The sequence below is a fragment of the Rhododendron vialii genome, chromosome 1a (genome assembly GCF_030253575.1).
Source record: "Rhododendron vialii isolate Sample 1 chromosome 1a, ASM3025357v1".
Taxonomy (NCBI): Eukaryota; Viridiplantae; Streptophyta; class Magnoliopsida; order Ericales; family Ericaceae; genus Rhododendron; species Rhododendron vialii.
In genome coordinates this window covers 2,779,398-2,798,603 of record NC_080557.1, presented here as the reverse complement: position 1 = coordinate 2,798,603, position 19,206 = coordinate 2,779,398, and the positions used below count along the sequence as shown (strand labels likewise).

At 39.2% G+C, this 19,206-nt stretch overlaps 1 protein-coding gene across 5 annotated transcripts; it reads left to right on the top strand.

Annotated features, from left to right (window-relative positions):
* Positions 1–744: 744 nt before the first annotated feature.
* On the top strand, positions 745–18,680 carry LOC131303349 (uncharacterized). Of its 5 annotated transcripts, none has more exons than XR_009191991.1 (6): positions 752–963; positions 1,098–1,235; positions 1,337–1,547; positions 1,764–1,823; positions 3,391–3,488; positions 18,472–18,680. XR_009191991.1 is itself a non-coding variant. In XM_058330200.1 (6 exons), exons 1-5 carry the CDS (start codon positions 841–843, stop codon positions 17,120–17,122), a joined length of 513 nt encoding a protein of 170 aa, XP_058186183.1. In that variant the 5' UTR covers positions 756–840; the 3' UTR covers positions 17,123–17,141; positions 18,472–18,680. The 5 variants fall into 5 exon arrangements, 4 of the variants coding, with proteins under 4 accessions (XP_058186168.1, XP_058186183.1, XP_058186156.1 ...); XM_058330200.1 differs by lacking the exons at positions 1,764–1,823; positions 3,391–3,488 and adding exons at positions 7,768–7,945; positions 17,082–17,141 and having other exon boundaries at positions 756–963; positions 1,337–1,369; XM_058330173.1 differs by lacking the exons at positions 1,764–1,823; positions 3,391–3,488 and adding exons at positions 7,768–7,945; positions 8,111–8,170 and having other exon boundaries at positions 756–963; positions 1,337–1,369.
* The last annotated feature ends 526 nt before the right edge of the window (positions 18,681–19,206 follow it).

Sequence of the window (19,206 nt, the reverse complement as noted above, 5' to 3'; positions counted from 1 at the left end):
GGAGCTTTGTTCCATAAAATCCAAATAAGCAGTTTTTTTTCACATTTTTAAACTCAAAAATAATGTAAATGAAAAATAATTTTTCAATTTTTTTTGCACCGTATTAAAAATCTCAATGAGATCTATCAAACAAGATCCATAATGATAGGAAAATTATTTGCGTAAGCACATGATTTTTGAGCTTGAAATTACCTTTTTAAAAAATAAGTACTTATTCACCAATTTGTGGAATACACCTTATTATTAGACAAAAAATAAGTTCTTATTCCGGTTTTGGAACGGGCCTAAAGTTTTACTATTTAATAGATACATAGTTCAAATCCGAGGGCCTTTTTTTTTATTCTTTATGCGAATTTTTTTTTGCTTTCACATTTTTGTCTTAGGCTTGAGTATCTTAGAGCCAACCCAGATTAATTTTCACACTCTTCGAATCCTTTGTACACACCCCATGGGCCCCGTGGTCAATTATCTAACAACCCTGCTATGTACACAACGGTTGTGGCACAATCGTCCCTTATTATAATTAATGGTCAGAATTCACTTAAGCTCTCTTGAGTTATCTCCTCCTTAAAAGAAATTTTTTTAAAATTTGGACCGTCGATAATAATTTTGGACCGTTGAGATACATAGAATTTTGATTTATTAAATGCGACAATTTTTTTTAAAGGTAGTTGTCATTGTTTCATGCATAAAGTAAAGTTCATTCATTTAGTGTATATAAACGATCGAACGAGATTCGAACACCATACACTCTCTCTCTCTCTCTCTCTCTCTCTCTCTCTCTCTCTCTCGGGTTTACTTTCTGTGATCGATCGTGTCAGAGGCGGTTGCTCTCGGAAAATGGAAGTTGAGAAGTCGGCGATCGTGAAGAACGACGAGGTGATGTCCCACATCCAACGCGAGGAGGAGGATTCCAATAGGAAGATCTTCGAGGCCTACGCCGAACAAGTTCGTAAGACCGAGGTAGACTTTTTGATTCATCCCATTCTATTCCTATCTTGATGAGATCGTTTTGTTTTTGTTGTTTTTTTTCTTTCGGTAACATCTGTTATTTGTTGAATACTCCTATTTATTTGTTTATTTATTTATGAACTTAGGGTTATGAGGTTACGATCTCACCACCTGGTAAGATAATGGGTGGATTTCTCCCAATGGACATAAGCGTAGAGAAGAGGTACCAGGACTACGACATGTGTGCTCAACTTGCCGTCGACAAGTTTAACTCTTTGTTTAAGGTATGTACATGTCTCTCTGATCTTCTAATTGTTGTTTTCGACCTGTATATGATTCTAATACCATACCTCATAATGACACGACATCTATCGGCGACGGGCAGGAACAACTTGGTCTTGAGCTCGAGTTTGTCAAGGTTTTGATGGTAACTGTTCGGCCGTCCTGCGTTTTCACCTTCTACATAACCTTTGAGGCTAAGGATCTTGCTGATGAGGCCAAGGTTAAGACCTATCAAACACAGGTGTTAATGGGATTGCCCCGTGGCACGTGGAAAGTGAAAACTTTGAGGCCCAAACCTAACCTGGATGAACAAGGTAAGATTAATCCTTTGGCACTTAATTTTGCTTCTCTGACAATGTGCTTAGTTAGGATTTTGTAATATGCAGGTGATTGTTGGATCTTTTGCTTTTTTTCGCCACAATATTCATTTACTATTTTTTTTGACCTTTCTAACTTATTCCGGTGAAGCTCTCTACACAGATCTAATTTTGAGTTTTTCCCTTTCCCTTTTTGTCTTCCATTTGAACAAGGTTGCTATTGTCCAACAGTACCATTCTGGAAAGAGAAGTAACAGACGTTCCCTTAGCACGGTTAGTATATGTTTCAATCATCACATCGATGCACAACTTTAGTTGGTCCACTCTCGGTGATGTTTTTCAGTACAAGGAAGATAAGTGAATGATATCGTAGTTTGGTTTATTGGCTGTCATACTCTATGGGTTACTGATGCACATTTATTTATTCAATTGTTAGTTTATTGTACATGTGATAGTATGATTGGATGCAATTTCCCGAGAATGTGTTCTCTAGCATGCTAGTTGGGTTAAATAACCGAAATTCTCAATGTTTCTTTTGTACGTTTGACGGAGGATGTGTTTACTGCCATACCTCCCATTTCACTGTAGAAAATCACCCAAACAAACTAGGAAACATGGATGCAACCTTAAGGGGATTTCACCAATAATGGCATAGAAAAAGATTTAAGGGGGAGGGCTTCACAAAGGTGATCTGAGTACCCTTAGCCCTAATGTGGAATCTAATCTTGTTTACTAGACTAGCAAAGGGTTTGAATGTCGTGGAAAACTCTGCTATTCCGCCTGCTTGACATGGTAGTATAATACACCATGGCTGCCCAAGCAAGCTTTCAAATGATATTGGAAAAGGATTTTCCACTTGCCAAATCACTTGGTTACCCCAAGATTGGTGAGGTTTGGATATGCTGAAAAGTGAGCCAACTTGTTTTCATGTGCATCTAAAATAGGGGCGGTTGAAGAAGAGGTCATGGAGGCTATCATCTTCTTGCTGGCATAAAGGGCTGATAGGAGAATTATGAATGGCTCCAATTAATAATATGGTCTTTGGTTCTAAGCCTCCGTTCAATAGCCATCCAGAGTACAAAGCAATGCCTGGGAATAGATTTTGATCATATTATATGATACCAGTGTACAATAGGAGAGTGAACCCTTATAGCATTCTACTTAGCTGTCACGTAGTATGAGGAAGGAAGAGTAACTAACTGTCCACTGAACTTGATCAGGCCTCGTGCAATGTTGTTTATAAATTATAATGGTTGTATATACATAAATAGATACATACATGTTTAAGGGTGTGTGTGTGTGTATACATACATATATACGTGTGCAATGTTCTAGTTCACATTTGGTTGAATACCTAAGAACTTGTGAATCTCCACATGGACTGCTCTTAGAAACATACGTAACTAATTTCCAAGTCTTTGCTCTTAGAGTGAAAGGAGAAATCATTGAATATGCCCTAACCAGACCAAGAAGGCATGGGCAGAGAGGATCCCGGTAAAAACAACAGTAACTTGGTTGGTAAAAAATATCTTAGAGGCAATTATTGAAGGAGAGTGAACCCTTACAGCATTCCATGTAGCTGCCACTTAGTACGAGGAAGGAGGAGTAACTGTCCATTGAACCTGGTCAGGCCACATGCAGTTCTGATTCTTGGATGTATGTAATGGTTTTATATATATACATAGATATATCATATATACATGAATACATACTTGTTTATGTATATATATACACATGTTTATGTGTCTATTCTAATCTAAATACCCTCTTGGTATAGATGGTATAATTTTGATCAGATAAGGGATGAGTGAGTTCCTTAACTTTGATAATTTCTTTATAGGTAAGGATTGGAAGTGCCAAGCATACCCTTGGAAATATTTATCAACAATGTGTCGAACCTCTTTATTATTTGTCATCCCTTATCCCTTGCGATCATTGGTAAGAGCAGTTTTGTTTGACTTTGCCTTATCCCTTGCAATCATTGGTATAGATAGTATAATTTTGTTTTTGACTTTGCGAACAGCAACTTTTGTTGGAAATAGGACGTATTTTGATCCCCAAGCTTAATCACATTGACCTTGATTCTTACTCGTAGAAAGCTCCGCTAGTAGGACATTATAGGGAGTAAGGGCAGTTTTTAATTCACTGGTAAGAGCAGAAGGATCAGGGCTAGACAAATATTCAATTGATTCCTCTCAAGATTTCCTTTGGTTAAAAGAACTCTCTCAAAGATGTTTCTATAAGTAGAGGAATTCAGGGTAGTAAGTCTCTTAGCTTGGAGCCTTAACTGATACACGGTCATGTATTTCAAAGCCTATCAGTCAGTCACGACGCTAATTAACCTAATGAAAGTAGAAATTTATGGATCCATGGATCCATTTTAGTAGTCTTGCCTGAGCTTGCCCCCTTTGGACATTCATTTGAGTCTCTCACTACCATTCGTCTTGAATTTCGTATTGAATATGCCTATTTGTGTTAGTAGTCATCTCAATTGTATAGATAGAGTCACGCTTGTATGCTCGATAGGCTGCCCCAGTGCCTTGCCAAACTTTGTTGTTAAAATTGAACCAAATTTGTAAAAACTTAAAAGAGCTTGAATCCAGAAGATGTTTTATACCTCAACTATAACAAAACTAAGGAAAAAGGTCAGAGACGTTAGGGTGGGGAAAGGTGGCTCTAGAATTTGGAAAGAGGTTAGCTATTGATGATTAAAACAACCATTATCTGGAAGGTGAAAAATATCAAAGCGATCCATGCAATATATTGTTGCGATTTTGCGTAGCACCCTTTATTTATACAAAGGCCACAATCCCTTGCATCTCCATGTGTCGCAACATTAATATCACCAAAGAGGAGCCATGATACATTACCATAGAATAATGGACATGAAGGATAGGACACTCCAAAGTTTAGTTCTAGCTTCTCTTCTGTTAGCCCAATCAATCACACAGTAATTTGAATGAAGTTTTTTGTTGGACACTTTTGCGGTCACTAGTTATGTTGCATTAGTAACTTGAACAGACAGGGTTGACTCATTCCAGGGGAATTTTATTCTCCGTTTCAGAAGAGGAAAAGATAAGAGGAGAAATATTCTGGTGATATGAAGGAAATTGTCATAGAATTTTGTAGGGGTGGAAATAGAATATTTCCACATGCAGGAGGATGGTTACCCCCGTTAACTTTCCGGAAAGCCAATGAAATCTGTTTTATGTTCTGCCAAAGACTTAAGAGAGAGCATGCTGCTTTGAGGGGGTGATTAACACCCATGTTCGAAGAAGCCTTATCTGTTTGATCCTATCGAATATGTCTGTATGAGTTGTACGTACCAATAGTAGATATACTTTCGTTGGAATGTGTACACATGATGTATATATTGTTTATGTTTTTTAGCATTTAACCCACCAATTGGTGGATGGTGAACTCATATGGCTTTCTTTTGGCCAATATTTGGCTTTTTTGCCCTGTTATTTTCAGGCCGAGTTCAATGCGAAGATATTCCGGGGGTTGCTTATGGAGTTTTAAGAAGATAATGAATCTGTACTATATATATGTAAATAAGCTGAATAGATTAACAAGTCTTATTGAGAAATGGAATGTTAGGCCATTTGTACTGATGATACACTTAACTTTTGGACACATTTACCTGTTTGTTTGTTTTTTTGGGTGTGGACAAGCAATTAGTTTTTGGAGAGATTTATGTGTCTCTTTTACTGGGCATATCAACTACTCAATATGTCGATCTATTTTTTTCATTTCCCTTCTCTAAGGCTGTGTGGGAGGCAGTTAGAGGGAAGAATAAGGTGCACCTTGGTTCTGTGAGCCTCATGGATATCGTGGAGTGGTGTGGTAGGAGAGTTAAAGGATACTCTTTGGCTAGAGAGGAACCAACGAATTTTCCCTAAATAAGGCTCTTCCTATTGGAAAGACTATCCATTTTTTTGTCTTTTAACCAAAATAAAATAAAAAATACACACTTTCAACATTAAAAAACAAAAAAGAGAGTGAATCACTCTCCTTAGTTATTTATCATGTGTTAAGAGCATGTGCAGCAGAATAGGTGAAGAGGCATTTCTAGCTATTCTCCCTGGAAAGATCTTAAAATCCGCTCTCCTACAGCCTCAATTAAGCTTAGGTAGAATTGCTATAGCTTACAGTACGTAGCTTTATTTACCGAAGTTCTATTCACTCGGAATAGCATTGAATATTACTTCCTCCGTCCCAAAATATTTGTCTGGTCCGCAAAACGAGGACTCAAAAATAATGCATTTCTTTTGAGAAAAACTCTTAACTTTTTTCATAAATTAAAAGAACCCATCGATATCTAGTGAATTTTTAAAAAAAAAATTAAAATTTTCTTGCAAAAATTGTATTATTTTTACACCCTTGTTTTAACAAATATTTTAGAACGGGAGGAGTATTTTTTCCCCCAACACTTCCCCCCTTTCTCTCTGCGCACTTGAAGTTGTTTCACTTTCCCATGCACAGCTCATCATTTGAAAACCCAGGTTTGAATCATCTCTTCCGTCCATTTATGGGTTTGATTTTGGTAGGAAAAAAATTTGAATTTGTGGAATGATCCAGGGCTTGAAACATCAAACATTCCTTTTTACCCTGTTTTTTCCGGTATACACACACTCTATATGCATAGCCAGTAGGTGTATTCTCTAATTATTAACAATGAAAAAGCACAAGAGCAGTCGTTGTAGTAGTTTTCAATTTGAAGGCTCTTTCCCCCAACTATTTGACGACTAGAAAGAGGTCTCCGGCCTCCTCCTCCTCCTCCCATTGCTGTCCCCATCTGACTTTGACTCTGACCAGCCTATCGTTCAAATACCGGTTAACTCTCTTCCGAAGAAAAAGGTAAAGAAAAAGAAAGAAGGGGAACGACACATTTAAATGTGGCACGGCACGGATACAGTTTTAGGCAGGCTCGGCACAACCCGTTTGACATGTTCAGGGATGATAGGTAAAAAGGATAGCATTGTTGGAGTTTTGAAACCGCTTTGCTCAGTTTCACCCCTACGAATCCAAAAGTAATACTTACCGATGTCTATTGAAGCTGATTTTTTACAGGGCCCCATAAAATAATATTCAAAAATTTATAGATATTTTTTTAGATTTTTGTGAGATCCGAAATGATCTCAAATGCATTTTTTTTTGCGTGGTTCCCTGCAAATCTTCCGTCCAAATAGCAAAGCGCCAAGAGATGTGACTATGTAAAATTGGCACTGTTCAGTACCATTTTTTGCTAAGAATGGACGCACATGCTCTAAAGGTGAAACTTAGCATTAAAAAAATCCATTGAATAGGTGGGTTACTGATGGGGTATGAATAGAATTTTCCCAAAGATATTGGGAACTAAATCGTGTAATTTTTATTTCAGGGACGACAATGACACCCTCTTAATACATTGGGGACCAAAGAGATAAATTAAGCGATGGTAAAAACAAAGGAGGAGTATTTCAAAGTACAAGGGTGTAAACGCAATTTACATACACTATATAAATACAGGGTGTGCGGGTGTTAAGCGCATAGTTATCGATACCGTTCCGTACCGGCCGGTACGTACCGTTTTAACGGAGAATCTCTAGTAGAGATATTTTATGATGAATTGTATGATATGGGGGATTTTTTTTGAATTATAATTATATATAATTATTATATATATTGTAGTTGCGGTAAATCCGAAACGGTACCCGGTACCTGACCGGTACCGGTACGTACCGTACCAGTAGGAAAACCGGTACCCTGTCCGAAACGGTATTCAGAACTATGTTTTCAACGGCTTATATCTCCTATATATTGCTAAAAATATGCAATATGGATCTTATTTGATAGATCTCAATTTTTTTTACAAGACAATAACTTTAAAAACATAAAATATAATAAACATCGAGATATATAATCCGTTGAAGATATATAATCCGTTGAAAATACACACAAAATCGTTGTGGACAATTAAATAGGGAAGGAGGGAGTATAAGATTATTATTGCAGTACTAGTAAAAAAAAAAGGTCTTGAGCTCAACTTGGTCTTGAGCTAAAAAAAAGGGAGTATAAGATTATTATTGCAGTACTAGGGAAGGAGGGAGTACAAAATCGTTGTGGATAATTATTATTGACATAACATCTATCGGCTGATGTGCAGGAACAACTTGGTCTTCAGCTCGGCTGATGTGCAGGAACAATTCTTGGTCTTGAGCTCAAGTTCGTCAAGGTTTTGACGGTAACGGCTCGGCCGTCCTGTATACTCACTTTCTACATAACCTTTGAGGCCAAGGATCTTGCTGATGAGGCCAAGGTTAAGACCTATCAAACACAGGTGTTAATGGGAATTCCCCTTGGCACCTGGAAAGTGAAAGTTATGAGGCCCAAACCTAGCCTGGATGAACAAGGTACTAATGTTAATCCTTCGGCACTTAATTTTGCTTATCTGACAATCAAGCAATTGCTTACTAATTGATTTGACCTTTCTAACTTAGTGATTCCGGTGAAGCTCTCTCTACACATATCTAATTTTGAGTTTTTCCCTTTCCCTTTTTGTCTTCCATTTCAACAAGGTTGCTATCTTCCAACAGTGCGATTCTGGAAAGAGAAGGAACGGAAGTTCCCTTAGCACGGTTAGTATATATATGTTTCAATCATCACATCGATGCACAACTATATATAGTTGTTCCACTCTCGGTGATGTTTTTCAGTATTAGGAAGATAAGTGAATGATAGCGTTGTTCGGTTTATTGGCTGTCGTATTGTATGGGTACGTTACTGATGCACAATTGTTTATTCAATTGTTTATGGTACGTGTGATGATATATATGATTGGATGCAATATCCCAAGAATAATGTGTTATCTAGCGTTCTATTTTGGGTTAAATATCTTAAGGTTACTTTCATGCATTTGACGGAGATGTGTTTAATTTACCTTTTAAACTAATGTCGTGTTGGAAACTCTTCTACACTTTCCGCGGGTTTGATTTAGAGCAAACCCGTCTCACAAGTCAAAGACTTCCAGGTTGTGGCATGGTGGATCTTTGCTAGGGCGAGGAGAAACTAGTGGATGGTTCAATCAACTGATTTTAGCCACCTTTCCCAGTTGATTTGTTCCCATTGCTCAATCTACTTAGTAAAAGGAGTTGAGTGTTGTTCATCCTCCACTTAAGAGAGTGAACATTACTCTCCTTCCTATTGGTCCACATAATGTGGATCCCACTGCAAAGTGATGTCATGCTTACTAAAAAGTGTATTGCATGATAATTGATAAGTATGACATCACTTTGTAAAAAGTGTATTGCATGATAAGCATAACATCACTTTGTAATGGGGTTTACACCATTTCAACCAATAAGAGAGAGGGTACGTATGAGCAACCCTACTACTACTAGGTCACTGCAGCAGATGAGATGGAAATGGAAACATTCCTTTTATTTTCTCAACTTCACGGAGTTTTTCAGCTTTATATATACGATATGCGTACGTATGTGTGTGTATTCACAGTACAATTACTTTTCTTCGATATCAAGATTCAAAATATCTGCCAGAAATTCATTTTCGTTGCAACAAAAAGAATATCTGCCTACTCGCCCTTCGTCTTTCCCTGCCCTAAAAAAAAATCGTACATACACTCTTCAACCTCTCCCTTTCTCCCTTTCCCTCTCTCTAAAAACCTGACAAACGTGAACTCCCCCACACTCCTCCACATCAGTTCTCTCTCTCTCTCTCTCCTCCTTCCTCCCCACTCTCTTTTTAAGAACCATCCCCCTGCCTCAAACATGGCGGACGAGCACCGAAGCCACCAGAACCCTGACAAATGCAAACCCTCCCACACTCCTCCACCTCAGTCCCCTCCTTCTCCTCCCCCACTCCCCCATCTCTCATTGAAAACCCTCCCACTGCCTCAACAATGGAGGACAGGCAAGGAGGCCGCAAGAAATCCGATGAACACGCCCCCGCCGCTAAGGGAAAACCCTTATCCTTCTCCGGCGACCCCAGTACAAGAACAACCCAAATGATCAACCATCCTTCTTCTTCTGCCGCGGTGGTCCCAAATGTGGCCATGCTTGAGCCCATGCTAGGCTCGTATCTCCACCAAACAACCTTCGCTCCAGATTCTCTCTCTTCTCCCAGAGACACAATAACGGCGAACGATGGAGGCCAAGAACAGGTCCAGAACCCCCACAAAGAAGCCAATGAAAAACTCTTACCCTTCTCCGGCAACCGCACTGCCACAACCACCGATATCTAGATGATGAACGATCCTTCTTTTGCTAACGCCTCCAGGTCAGCTCATTTCGGAGTTTTTGGCGACGGCTCGACCCCGACTCCTAATTCTATCTCTCCCACTGCTGATGATCATGACAGGGTAAACCTTGACCTCTCCCTCCATTTTGTAAATGTCGATCTCCTGAAGTTAAAATAATGTCGTACATGTTTGTGGGATTTTCTTTTGTGGGTTTCGAGCTAATCTTTTGATTGACTTATCTAGGTCGTTAATGTTCAGATGGTTTACGATCGTTCTCTTGCTGCGTTGGGGGCTTATTGCTCCAGGTCAGCTCGTGTTTTCGGCGCCGGCTCGACTCCTAATTCACTCTCTGATACCGCTGATGAAAAGGTAAAATGTTGTGATTTTTTTGGATTTTCTGTGGGGGCCCAATTTTCTTTTCTTGTTGTCTTTTGTGGTTTTGTTAGTTATCTTTTCGGGAAATTCCTGGCTGGTCCTATTTTTTACATGTGGTTCAATGTAGACCCTTTTTTAAGTGTTATCCCATCTAGATCCTTTTTAAAGATGTTTTTACTAATTTGCTCTGGTCGTTATATAGAATTTATACTTTTTTTTAGAGTTCACACCTCTTTACAGAATTCGCACGCTCCAGAATTCCACCTTTTAAGAATTGGTAAAATAAGTCCAGTGTTTGCATTTCCATCTCATATGTAGCAGTGACCTAGTAATAGTATGGCTGCTCATACGTACAAACTGAGTCCAGAGTTTTATTTTGGATCCACGGGTCAAGAACAAGAGTGTAAAAAAATAAACTGAGTCTAGAATTTATACCTTTTTTCAGAGTCCATAATTCCACCGTTTTAAAAAAAGGTCTACATTGAACCACGTGTAAAAAATAGGACCGGCCAGGAATTTTCCGAAAAGATAACTAACAAACCATAAAAAGACAACAAAGGAAGAAAAGAAAATTGGGCCCCCACAGAAAATCCAAAAAACTCACAACATTTTACCTTTTCATTAGCGGTATCAGATAGAGAATCAAGAGTCGAGCCGGCGCCAAAAACACGAGCTGACCCGGAGCAATAAGCCTCCAACGCAGCAAGAGAATGATCGTAAACCATCTGAACATTAACGACCTAGATCAATCAGTCAAAAGATTAGCTCGAAACCCACAAAATAAAATCCCACAAACATTTACGACAGTATTTTAACTTCAGGAGATCGACATTTACAAAACAGAGGGAGAGGTCAAGGTTTACCCTGTCATGATCATCAGCAGTAGGAGAGACAGAATCAAAAGTCGGGGTCAAGCCGTCACCAAAAACTCTAAGATGAGCTGTCCTAGAGGCGTTAGCAAAAGAAGGATCGTTCATCATCTAGATATCGGTGGTTGTTGCAGTGTGGTCGCCGGAGAAGGGTAAGGGTTTTCCATCGGCTTCTTTGTGGGGGTTCTGGACGTGTTCTAGGCCTCCATCGTCCGTCGCTTTTGTGTCTCCGGGAGAAGAAAAAGTATCTGGAGCGAAGGTTGTTCGGTGGAGATACAGGCCTGGCGTGGGCTCAAGCATGGCCGCCTTTGGGTCCACCGCGGCAGAAGAAGGATGGTTGATCATCTGGGTTGTTCTTGTACTGGGTAAGGGTTTTCCCTTGGCGGCGGTGGCGTGTTCATTGGATTTTTGGCGGCCTCCTTGCCCGTCCTCCATTGCTGAGGCAGTGGGAAGGTTTTCAGAGAGAGGTGGGTGGAGGGGACTGAGGTGTGGGAGGGTTCGCATTCTAGTGGCCTCCGTGGTCGTCCACCATGGTTGAGGCAGAAGGAAGGTTTTAAAGAGAGTGGGGAGGAGAGAGAGAACTTGTGTGGGGGGGTTCACGTTTGTCAGGTTTTTAGAGAGAGGTGGAAGAGTGTATGTACGATTTTATTTTTAGGGCAGGGGAAGACGAAGAGCGAGTGGGCAGATATTCTTTTTGTTGCAACGGAAAGAATTAGGGCAGATATTTTGAATCTTGGTATCCAAGAAAAGTAACTGTACTGTGAATACATACGCATATCGTAAATATAAAGCAGAAAAACTCCGTGAAGTTGAGAAAATAATAGGAAGATGGATTAGGTATAAAAAAAAAATAACTAAAATAACTAAGTTTTCTTTTACTTTTGTTCTTGATGCGCATATCCAAAATAAAAACCCTGGACTCTGTTTGTACGTATGAGCAGCCCTACTAGGTCACTGCTGCAAATGAGATGGAAATGGAAACACTGGACTTTATTTTACCAATTCTAAAAGGTGGAATTTTGGAGGTGTGAATTCTGCAAAGGGGTGTAAACTCTTAAAAGATGTATAAATTATGTTTAATGACCAATAAAAACGTCTTTAAAAAGAGGTCTAGATGGGATAGCACTTTAAAAAGGGGTCTACATTGAACCCCATGTAAACAATAGGACCAGTCAGGAATTTCCCGAAAAGATAACTAACAAAACCAAAAAAGACAACAGGGGAAGAAAAGAAAATTGGGCCCCAAAAAAACTAGAACGTTTTACCTTTTCATCAGCGGTATCAGAGAGAGAATTAGGAGTCAAGTCGGTGCCGAAAACACGAGATGAGCTAGAGCAGAAAGCCTCCAACGCAGCAATAGAATGATCATAATCATATGAACATTAACGACCTAGATCAATCAGTCAAAAGATTAGCTCGAAACCCACAACAGAAAATCCCACAAACACGACAGTATTTTAACTTCAGGAGATCGACATTTACAAAATGGAGGTCAAGGTTTACCCTGTCATGATCATCAGCAGTGGGAGAGACAAAATTAGGAGTCGGGGTCGAGCCGTCGCCAAAAACTCTTAGATAAGCTGACCCGGAGGCGTTAGCAAAAGAAGGATCGTTCATCATATGGGTATCAGTGATTGTTGCAGTGTGGTCGCCAGATAAGGGTAAGGGTTTTTCATCAGCTTCTTTGTGGGGGTTCTGGACCTGTTCTTGGCCTCCATCGTCCGCTATTTTTGTGGCTCCGGGAAAAGAGAGAATCTGGAGTGGTGGTTGGTCAGTGAATATACGGGCTTGGCATGGGATCGGGCATGGCCGCATTTGGGTCCACCGCGGGAGAAGAAGGATGGTTGATCATCTGGGTTGTTCTTGTACTGGGGTCACCGGAGAAGGGTAATGGTTTTCCCTCTACGGTGGGGGCGAGTTGGTCGGATTTCTGGCGGCCTCCTTGTGCATGTCCGCCATTGTTGAGACAGTGGGAGGGTTTTCAAAGAGAGATGGGGGGGAGTGGGAGAGGAGAGAAAGGGGACTGAGGTGGAGGGGGTTTGCGTTTGTCAGGGTTCTGGTGGCCTCCGTGGTCGTCCGCCATGATTTAGGCAGGGGGAAGGTTTTTAGAGAGAGTGGGGAGGAGGGTGGAGAGAGAAAAATAGAGGATTGATGTGGAGGAATGTGGGGTTCATGTTTGTAAGATTTTGAGAGAGAGAGGTGGAAGAGTGTATGTACGATTTTGTTTTTAGGGCAGGGAAGGACAAAGGGCGACTGGGCAGATATTCCTTTTCTTGCAACGGATATGAATTGGGGCAGATATTTTGAATCTTGGGATCCAATAAAAGTAATTGTACTGTGAATACACACACATACGTACGCATATCGTATATATAGAGTATACACAGTTTAGTTTGTTGAATTGCGATTAATCATCTATGTAGAAAGAATCACAGGAGCCCATAATGCCAAACATAAATAAACCTTTATTAAACAATGGAAGCATGTTTAAAGAGCTTTTCAGATCCAGTAATTTTGTCAATCAAATGCGTATTTCAATCGGTCACTATAATCTGGGAAGCGTGTTTAAAGAGTTTTTCAGATCCAGCCTTGCGTCACGGCCTTAAAATTATGAGTCAACCGTGAGACCTTAGATCGATGTTATGCTCACTCTTGCTTGCGCGCCTAAGTAAACCAAAAGATGGAAGATTGGAGAGTTGTAGATTTGTAGAGAGAGAATGAGCTTTCACTATAACTTGAATTACAAAGCCTTCAAGTGGTTTGAGCAAATGAGGCCATTATCTATTTATATACCAAGGGAGAAGTTTGAAACACTCTCAACAAATTTTCCAAACTATTCCAATAGAATTCTCCACAAATGTGTGTATAATTCTAGAATTATGTATAGTAATCTAATGGTTCTAGAAGGTTTTTAGAATCCTCCAAACTTCCACCGTAAAATTTACGTCCCCCCACCATAGTGCCCTAGGTTCGAGCTCCACGAGGGGCAGAGTTTGGTAAAGTTTGAGTCCGATTTTGTTCATCCACCATAAAAATAGGTGAACCTTACCCACCTCATTATTGGTCGATACTAACTCATGGAGCCTTATCTACTTTAAAGATGGGTTGAGTTTAAATGGAAATAGAGATAAAATCTAAAACTGACCTATATTGTAACAACTTTTTTTTTTTGGGGGGTCATTCGTTAATCTTAATCTACTCTATCCTAAGGGGATGACTTGGGGAGGGGGATGGGTGGTTACGGAACAACTTTGATATGGAAAATTGCCAGCAAAAACTCCGGAACTTATACAACTCATGTTTTACGCTCTTTCTTTTTCTTGTTTTGCCTATATTTTTTTTAAGTTTACACAACTCATGTTACATGTCGAATTTCAAACTTGTTTTCTGAGTGCCTAGCTAAAAGAGTAACGAAATAACCAACTTCTTTCCTCAATGACCCAACTCATGAGAAGAATCGATGTTCTTAAATTGATGGATTTGCATTTAAAAATAAAACATTTTAGATTTTAGCCTAGTTTTCCTTTTTTGAAGTTTTTCGCTACTTATAAATCAACAAAGTAAGTAAATATACAGGGTGTGCTCAACTAACTAAAATAAGTACTTATTTTTTGAATGAAATGTGATGTATTGTGATAAAACGACCTGTCTCGATCGCAAAGCAGAAAATAAGTACTTAAAAAATAAAACCTTAGCGTAACTGAACCTAATCTTGAATTTTCCACTCACAAAGAACACTTAAATGGAAGGTCAAAAATACCTGAGCTATCCATGCAATTACTCAGATCCTGAATAGCACCTTTTATATAAGTAAGCAAAGGCCACCCTCCCTCTCATCTTCATGCAAATTACAACACCAAAACCACCAAAGAGGAGCCATGAAATATGACCAGAGGATAGAGATGGACAAGGAGGATAGGACACTCCAAAGCTGACTTCTAGTCTTTTAGCCCCATTTCAATCACACACTTAATTGAAACAAGAAATCGTTGACAGTTTTACTGTCACTACTTGTTATTTCGCATAAGTAACTTGCACATACGGGGTAGACTCATTCCATAGATTCGCCGTTTCAAAAAGAAAAAAGAAAAGAGGAGGAGAGGAGAATTATTCTGGTGATACTAAGGAAATTGCGCCATAGAATTTCACAGGGTAGAAATACCAAGAAACCATATTCATATGATCCTTGTGAAAATGTCTGTATGATGTTGTACATACCAATCATAATTAGTTATACCCTCATAAGACTGTGAATCTATATCATTTATTTTTATTACTCCCTCCGTCCCGATTTGTTTGTCTTTTTTTTGACTTATACATATTCCAAATTGACTGTCCAATTTCAAAATCAATGGCTGAGATTATGTTTATTTTTAAATGAATGGATTAGTTTAGATTTCCTTAATAAGTTGGAAATCCAAGATTGGACAAACAAATCGGGACGGATGGAGTAACATTTTATCCACGAATGGGTGAATGGTTAACTCATATGACTTGCATATATGTTTTTTCCGAAAAAAGGCAGTAGAATTACATATGTGTTTTTTCATATTTTAATCCAATGTTGCTTTCAGTCCTATTTAAATTTTTTTTTAGAGTCTCCTTGGTCAACATGATTAATTTTCATGGTTAAAAAAAAAAGTTGAAAACGAATTCCGATTATAAAAGTTAGGGGAAACACAAGTTTTTGAATGGTAATTAATTTCAGGGACAGCTTTGAGCTAAGCTGGACAAGGGCACCAGCTTAAGCACTCAAAATTAGAGCTTTAGGTAGGTACAGTGAGGTATGTAATATATATTTAAGCTTAGTGGAAAAGCTTAGTTTTAGGGAAAGTGACGGCCCATGACGTGTTTTGATAATTAATACCCTTCAAGGATATTTTCAGCATTAACAAATGTTCTTAGCTTGTCATTAGCGGATATTAATTATCAAAACACGTCTTTGGCCGTCATTTTCCCTTAGTTTTACTATTTAATAGATACATGGTTAAAGTCTGTGGGGCCTTTTTTTTTTTTATTCTTTATGAGAATTTTTTTTGCTTAACGGTTGTGGTACAACCATTAATTCCTTGTTGTAATTAATGGTCAGAATTCACTCAAAACTCTCTTGAGTTATCTCTTCCCTGAAAGAATTTATTTAAAATTTGGACCGTCTGGAAATAATTTTGGACGGTTGAGATACATGGAATTTTGAACTATTAAATGCGACAATTTTTTTTAAAGGTAGTTGTCAATGTTTCATGCTTGCAAAGAAAAGTTCATTTATCTAAAAGTGTATAAACAATCGAACACCCTAGTGTCTCTCTCTCTCTCTCTCTCTCTCTCTCTCTCTCTCTCTCGGGTTTACTTTCTGTGACCGATCGTGCACAGCAGCTGTGCACAGACCCCGTTTTCTCCCGCCTCGGGTCGCGCAAAGATGATCGGAGCCGCTCATTTTGTTCAAAATATGTCGTTTAAAGTCTCTGTAAAAAATGAGCTTCGTTCGATATCGTTAGAGGCGTTCAACTCTTTGTTTAAGGTATGTACATGTCTCTCTGATCTTCTAATTGTTGTTTTCGACCTGTATATGATTCTAATACCATACCTCATAATGACACGACATCTATCGGCGACGGGCAGGAACAACTTGGTCTTGAGCTCGAGTTTGTCAAGGTTTTGATGGTAACTGTTCGGCCGTCCTGCGTTTTCACCTTCTACATAACCTTTGAGGCTAAGGATCTTGCTGATGAGGCCAAGGTTAAGACCTATCAAACACAGGTGTTAATGGGATTGCCCCGTGGCACGTGGAAAGTGAAAACTATGAGGCCCAAACCTAACCTGGATGAACAAGGTAAGATTAATCCTTTGGCACTTAATTTTGCTTCTCTGACAATGTGCTTAGTTAGGATTTTGTAATATGCAGGTGATTGTTGGATCTTTTGCTTTTTTTCGCCACAATATTCATTTACTATTTTTTTTTACCTTTCTAACTTATTCCGGTGAAGCTCTCTCTACACAGATCTAATTTTGAGTTTTTCCCTTTCCCTTTTTGTCTTCCATTTGAACAAGGTTGCTATTGTCCAACAGCACCATTCTGGAAAGAGAAGTAACAGAAGTTCCCTTAGCACGGTTAGTATACGTTTCAATCATCGCGTCGATGCACAACTTTAGTTGGTCCACTCTCGGTGATGTTTTTCAGTACTAGGAAGATAAGTGAATGATATCGTAGTTTGATTTATTGGCTGTCGTACTCTATGGGTTACTGATGCACATTTATTTTTTCAATTGTTAATTTATTGTACATGTGATAGTATGATTGGATGCAATTTCCCGAGAATGTGTTCTCTAGCATGCTAGTTAATTGGGTTGAATAACCGAAATTCTCAATGTTTCTTTCGTACATTTGACAGAGATGTGTTTACTGCCATACCTCCCATATCACTGTAGAAAATCACCCAAACAAACTAGGAAACATGGATGCAACCTTAAGGGGATTTCACCAATAATGGCATAGAAAAAGAATTAAGGGGGAGAGCTTCACAAAGGTGATCTGGGTACCCTTAATGCTAAGGTGGAATCTAATCTTGTTAACTAGACTAGCAAAGGGTTTGAATGTCGTGGAAAACTCTACAATTCCGCCTGGAAAACTCTACAATTCCGCCTGCTTGACACGGTAGTATGGTACACCATGGCTGCCCAAGCAAGCTTTCAAATGATATTGGAAAAGGCACCATTATCTGGAAGGTGAAAAATATCTAAGCGATCCATGCAATATATTATTGAGATCCTGCTTAGCACCCTTTATTTATACAAAGACCACCATCCCTTGCATCTCCATGTGTCACAACATTAATATCACCAAAGAGGAGCCATGATACATTATCATAGAATAATGGACATGAAGGATAGGACACTCCAAAGTTTAGTTCTAGCTTCTTTTCTGTTATCCCAATCAATCACACAGTAATTTGAGTTTTTTGTTGGACACTTTTGCAGTCACTAGTTATGTTGCATTAGTAACTTGAACAGAGGGTAGACTCATTCCAGGGGAATTTTATTCTCCGTTTCAGAAGAGGAAAAGAAATATTCTGGTGATATGAAGGAAATTGTCATAGAATTTCGTAGGGTGTATATTTCCACATGCACGAGGATAGTTACCCCCCTTAACTTTCCGCAAGGCCAACGAAATCTGTTTTATGTTCTGCCAAAGACTTAAGAGAGAGCATGCTGCTTTGAGGGGGTGATTAACTCCCGTGTTCGACAAAGCCTTATCTGTTTGATCCTATCGAATGCGTCTGTATGAGATGTACGTACCAATAATAGTTATACTCTCGTTGGAATGTGTACACATGATGTATATATTGTTTACGTTTATTAGCATTTAACCCACCAATTGGTGGATGAACTCATATGGCTTTCTTTTGGCCAATAATTGGCCTTTTTGCCCTGTTATTTTCAGGCGGAGTTCAATGCAAAGATATTTCGGGGGTTGCTTATGGAGTTTCAAGAAGATTATGACGATCTATTATATATGTAAATAAGCGGAATAGATTTACAGCTCTTATTGAGAAATGGAATGTTCGGCCATTTGTACTGATGCACTCAACTTTTGGATGCATTTACCTGTTTGGTTTTTTTGGGTGTGGACAACCAATTAGTTTTTGGAGAGATTTATGCGTCTCTTTTACTGGGCATATCAACTACTCAATATGTCGATCAATTTTTTCATGTACCTTCTCTAAAGCTGTGTGGGAGGCGGAGAGAAGAATAAGGGGCACCTTGTTTCTGTGAGCCTCATGGATACCGTGGATTGGTGCGGTAGGAGAGTTAAAGGAAAGACTTTGGCTGGAGAGGAACCAACGAATTTTTCATAATAAGGCTCTTCCTATTGGAAAGATTATCCAGAACATTGAGAGTAATATAAGGATTTCCTGAGCTCAATGAGGATGGTGGATCCTTCTTAGGTAACTAAAGCCTTGCGCCTTGATTGGGGGATCTCAGAAAGAATAGACACATCATGAACCACAATAGCAGCAGAAAGAGGTGCTACTTGAGGGGAGAAAGAAGTATCAGAGCAAGGCACCTCAGAAAAAATAGGTTGACCATCCTCTACTCCAAGAGACATTACCCATATCCATCACCTCAAGAGGTTCCACAAAACCAAGAGCTGCATCAGAAACAAAACCAGAGGAAT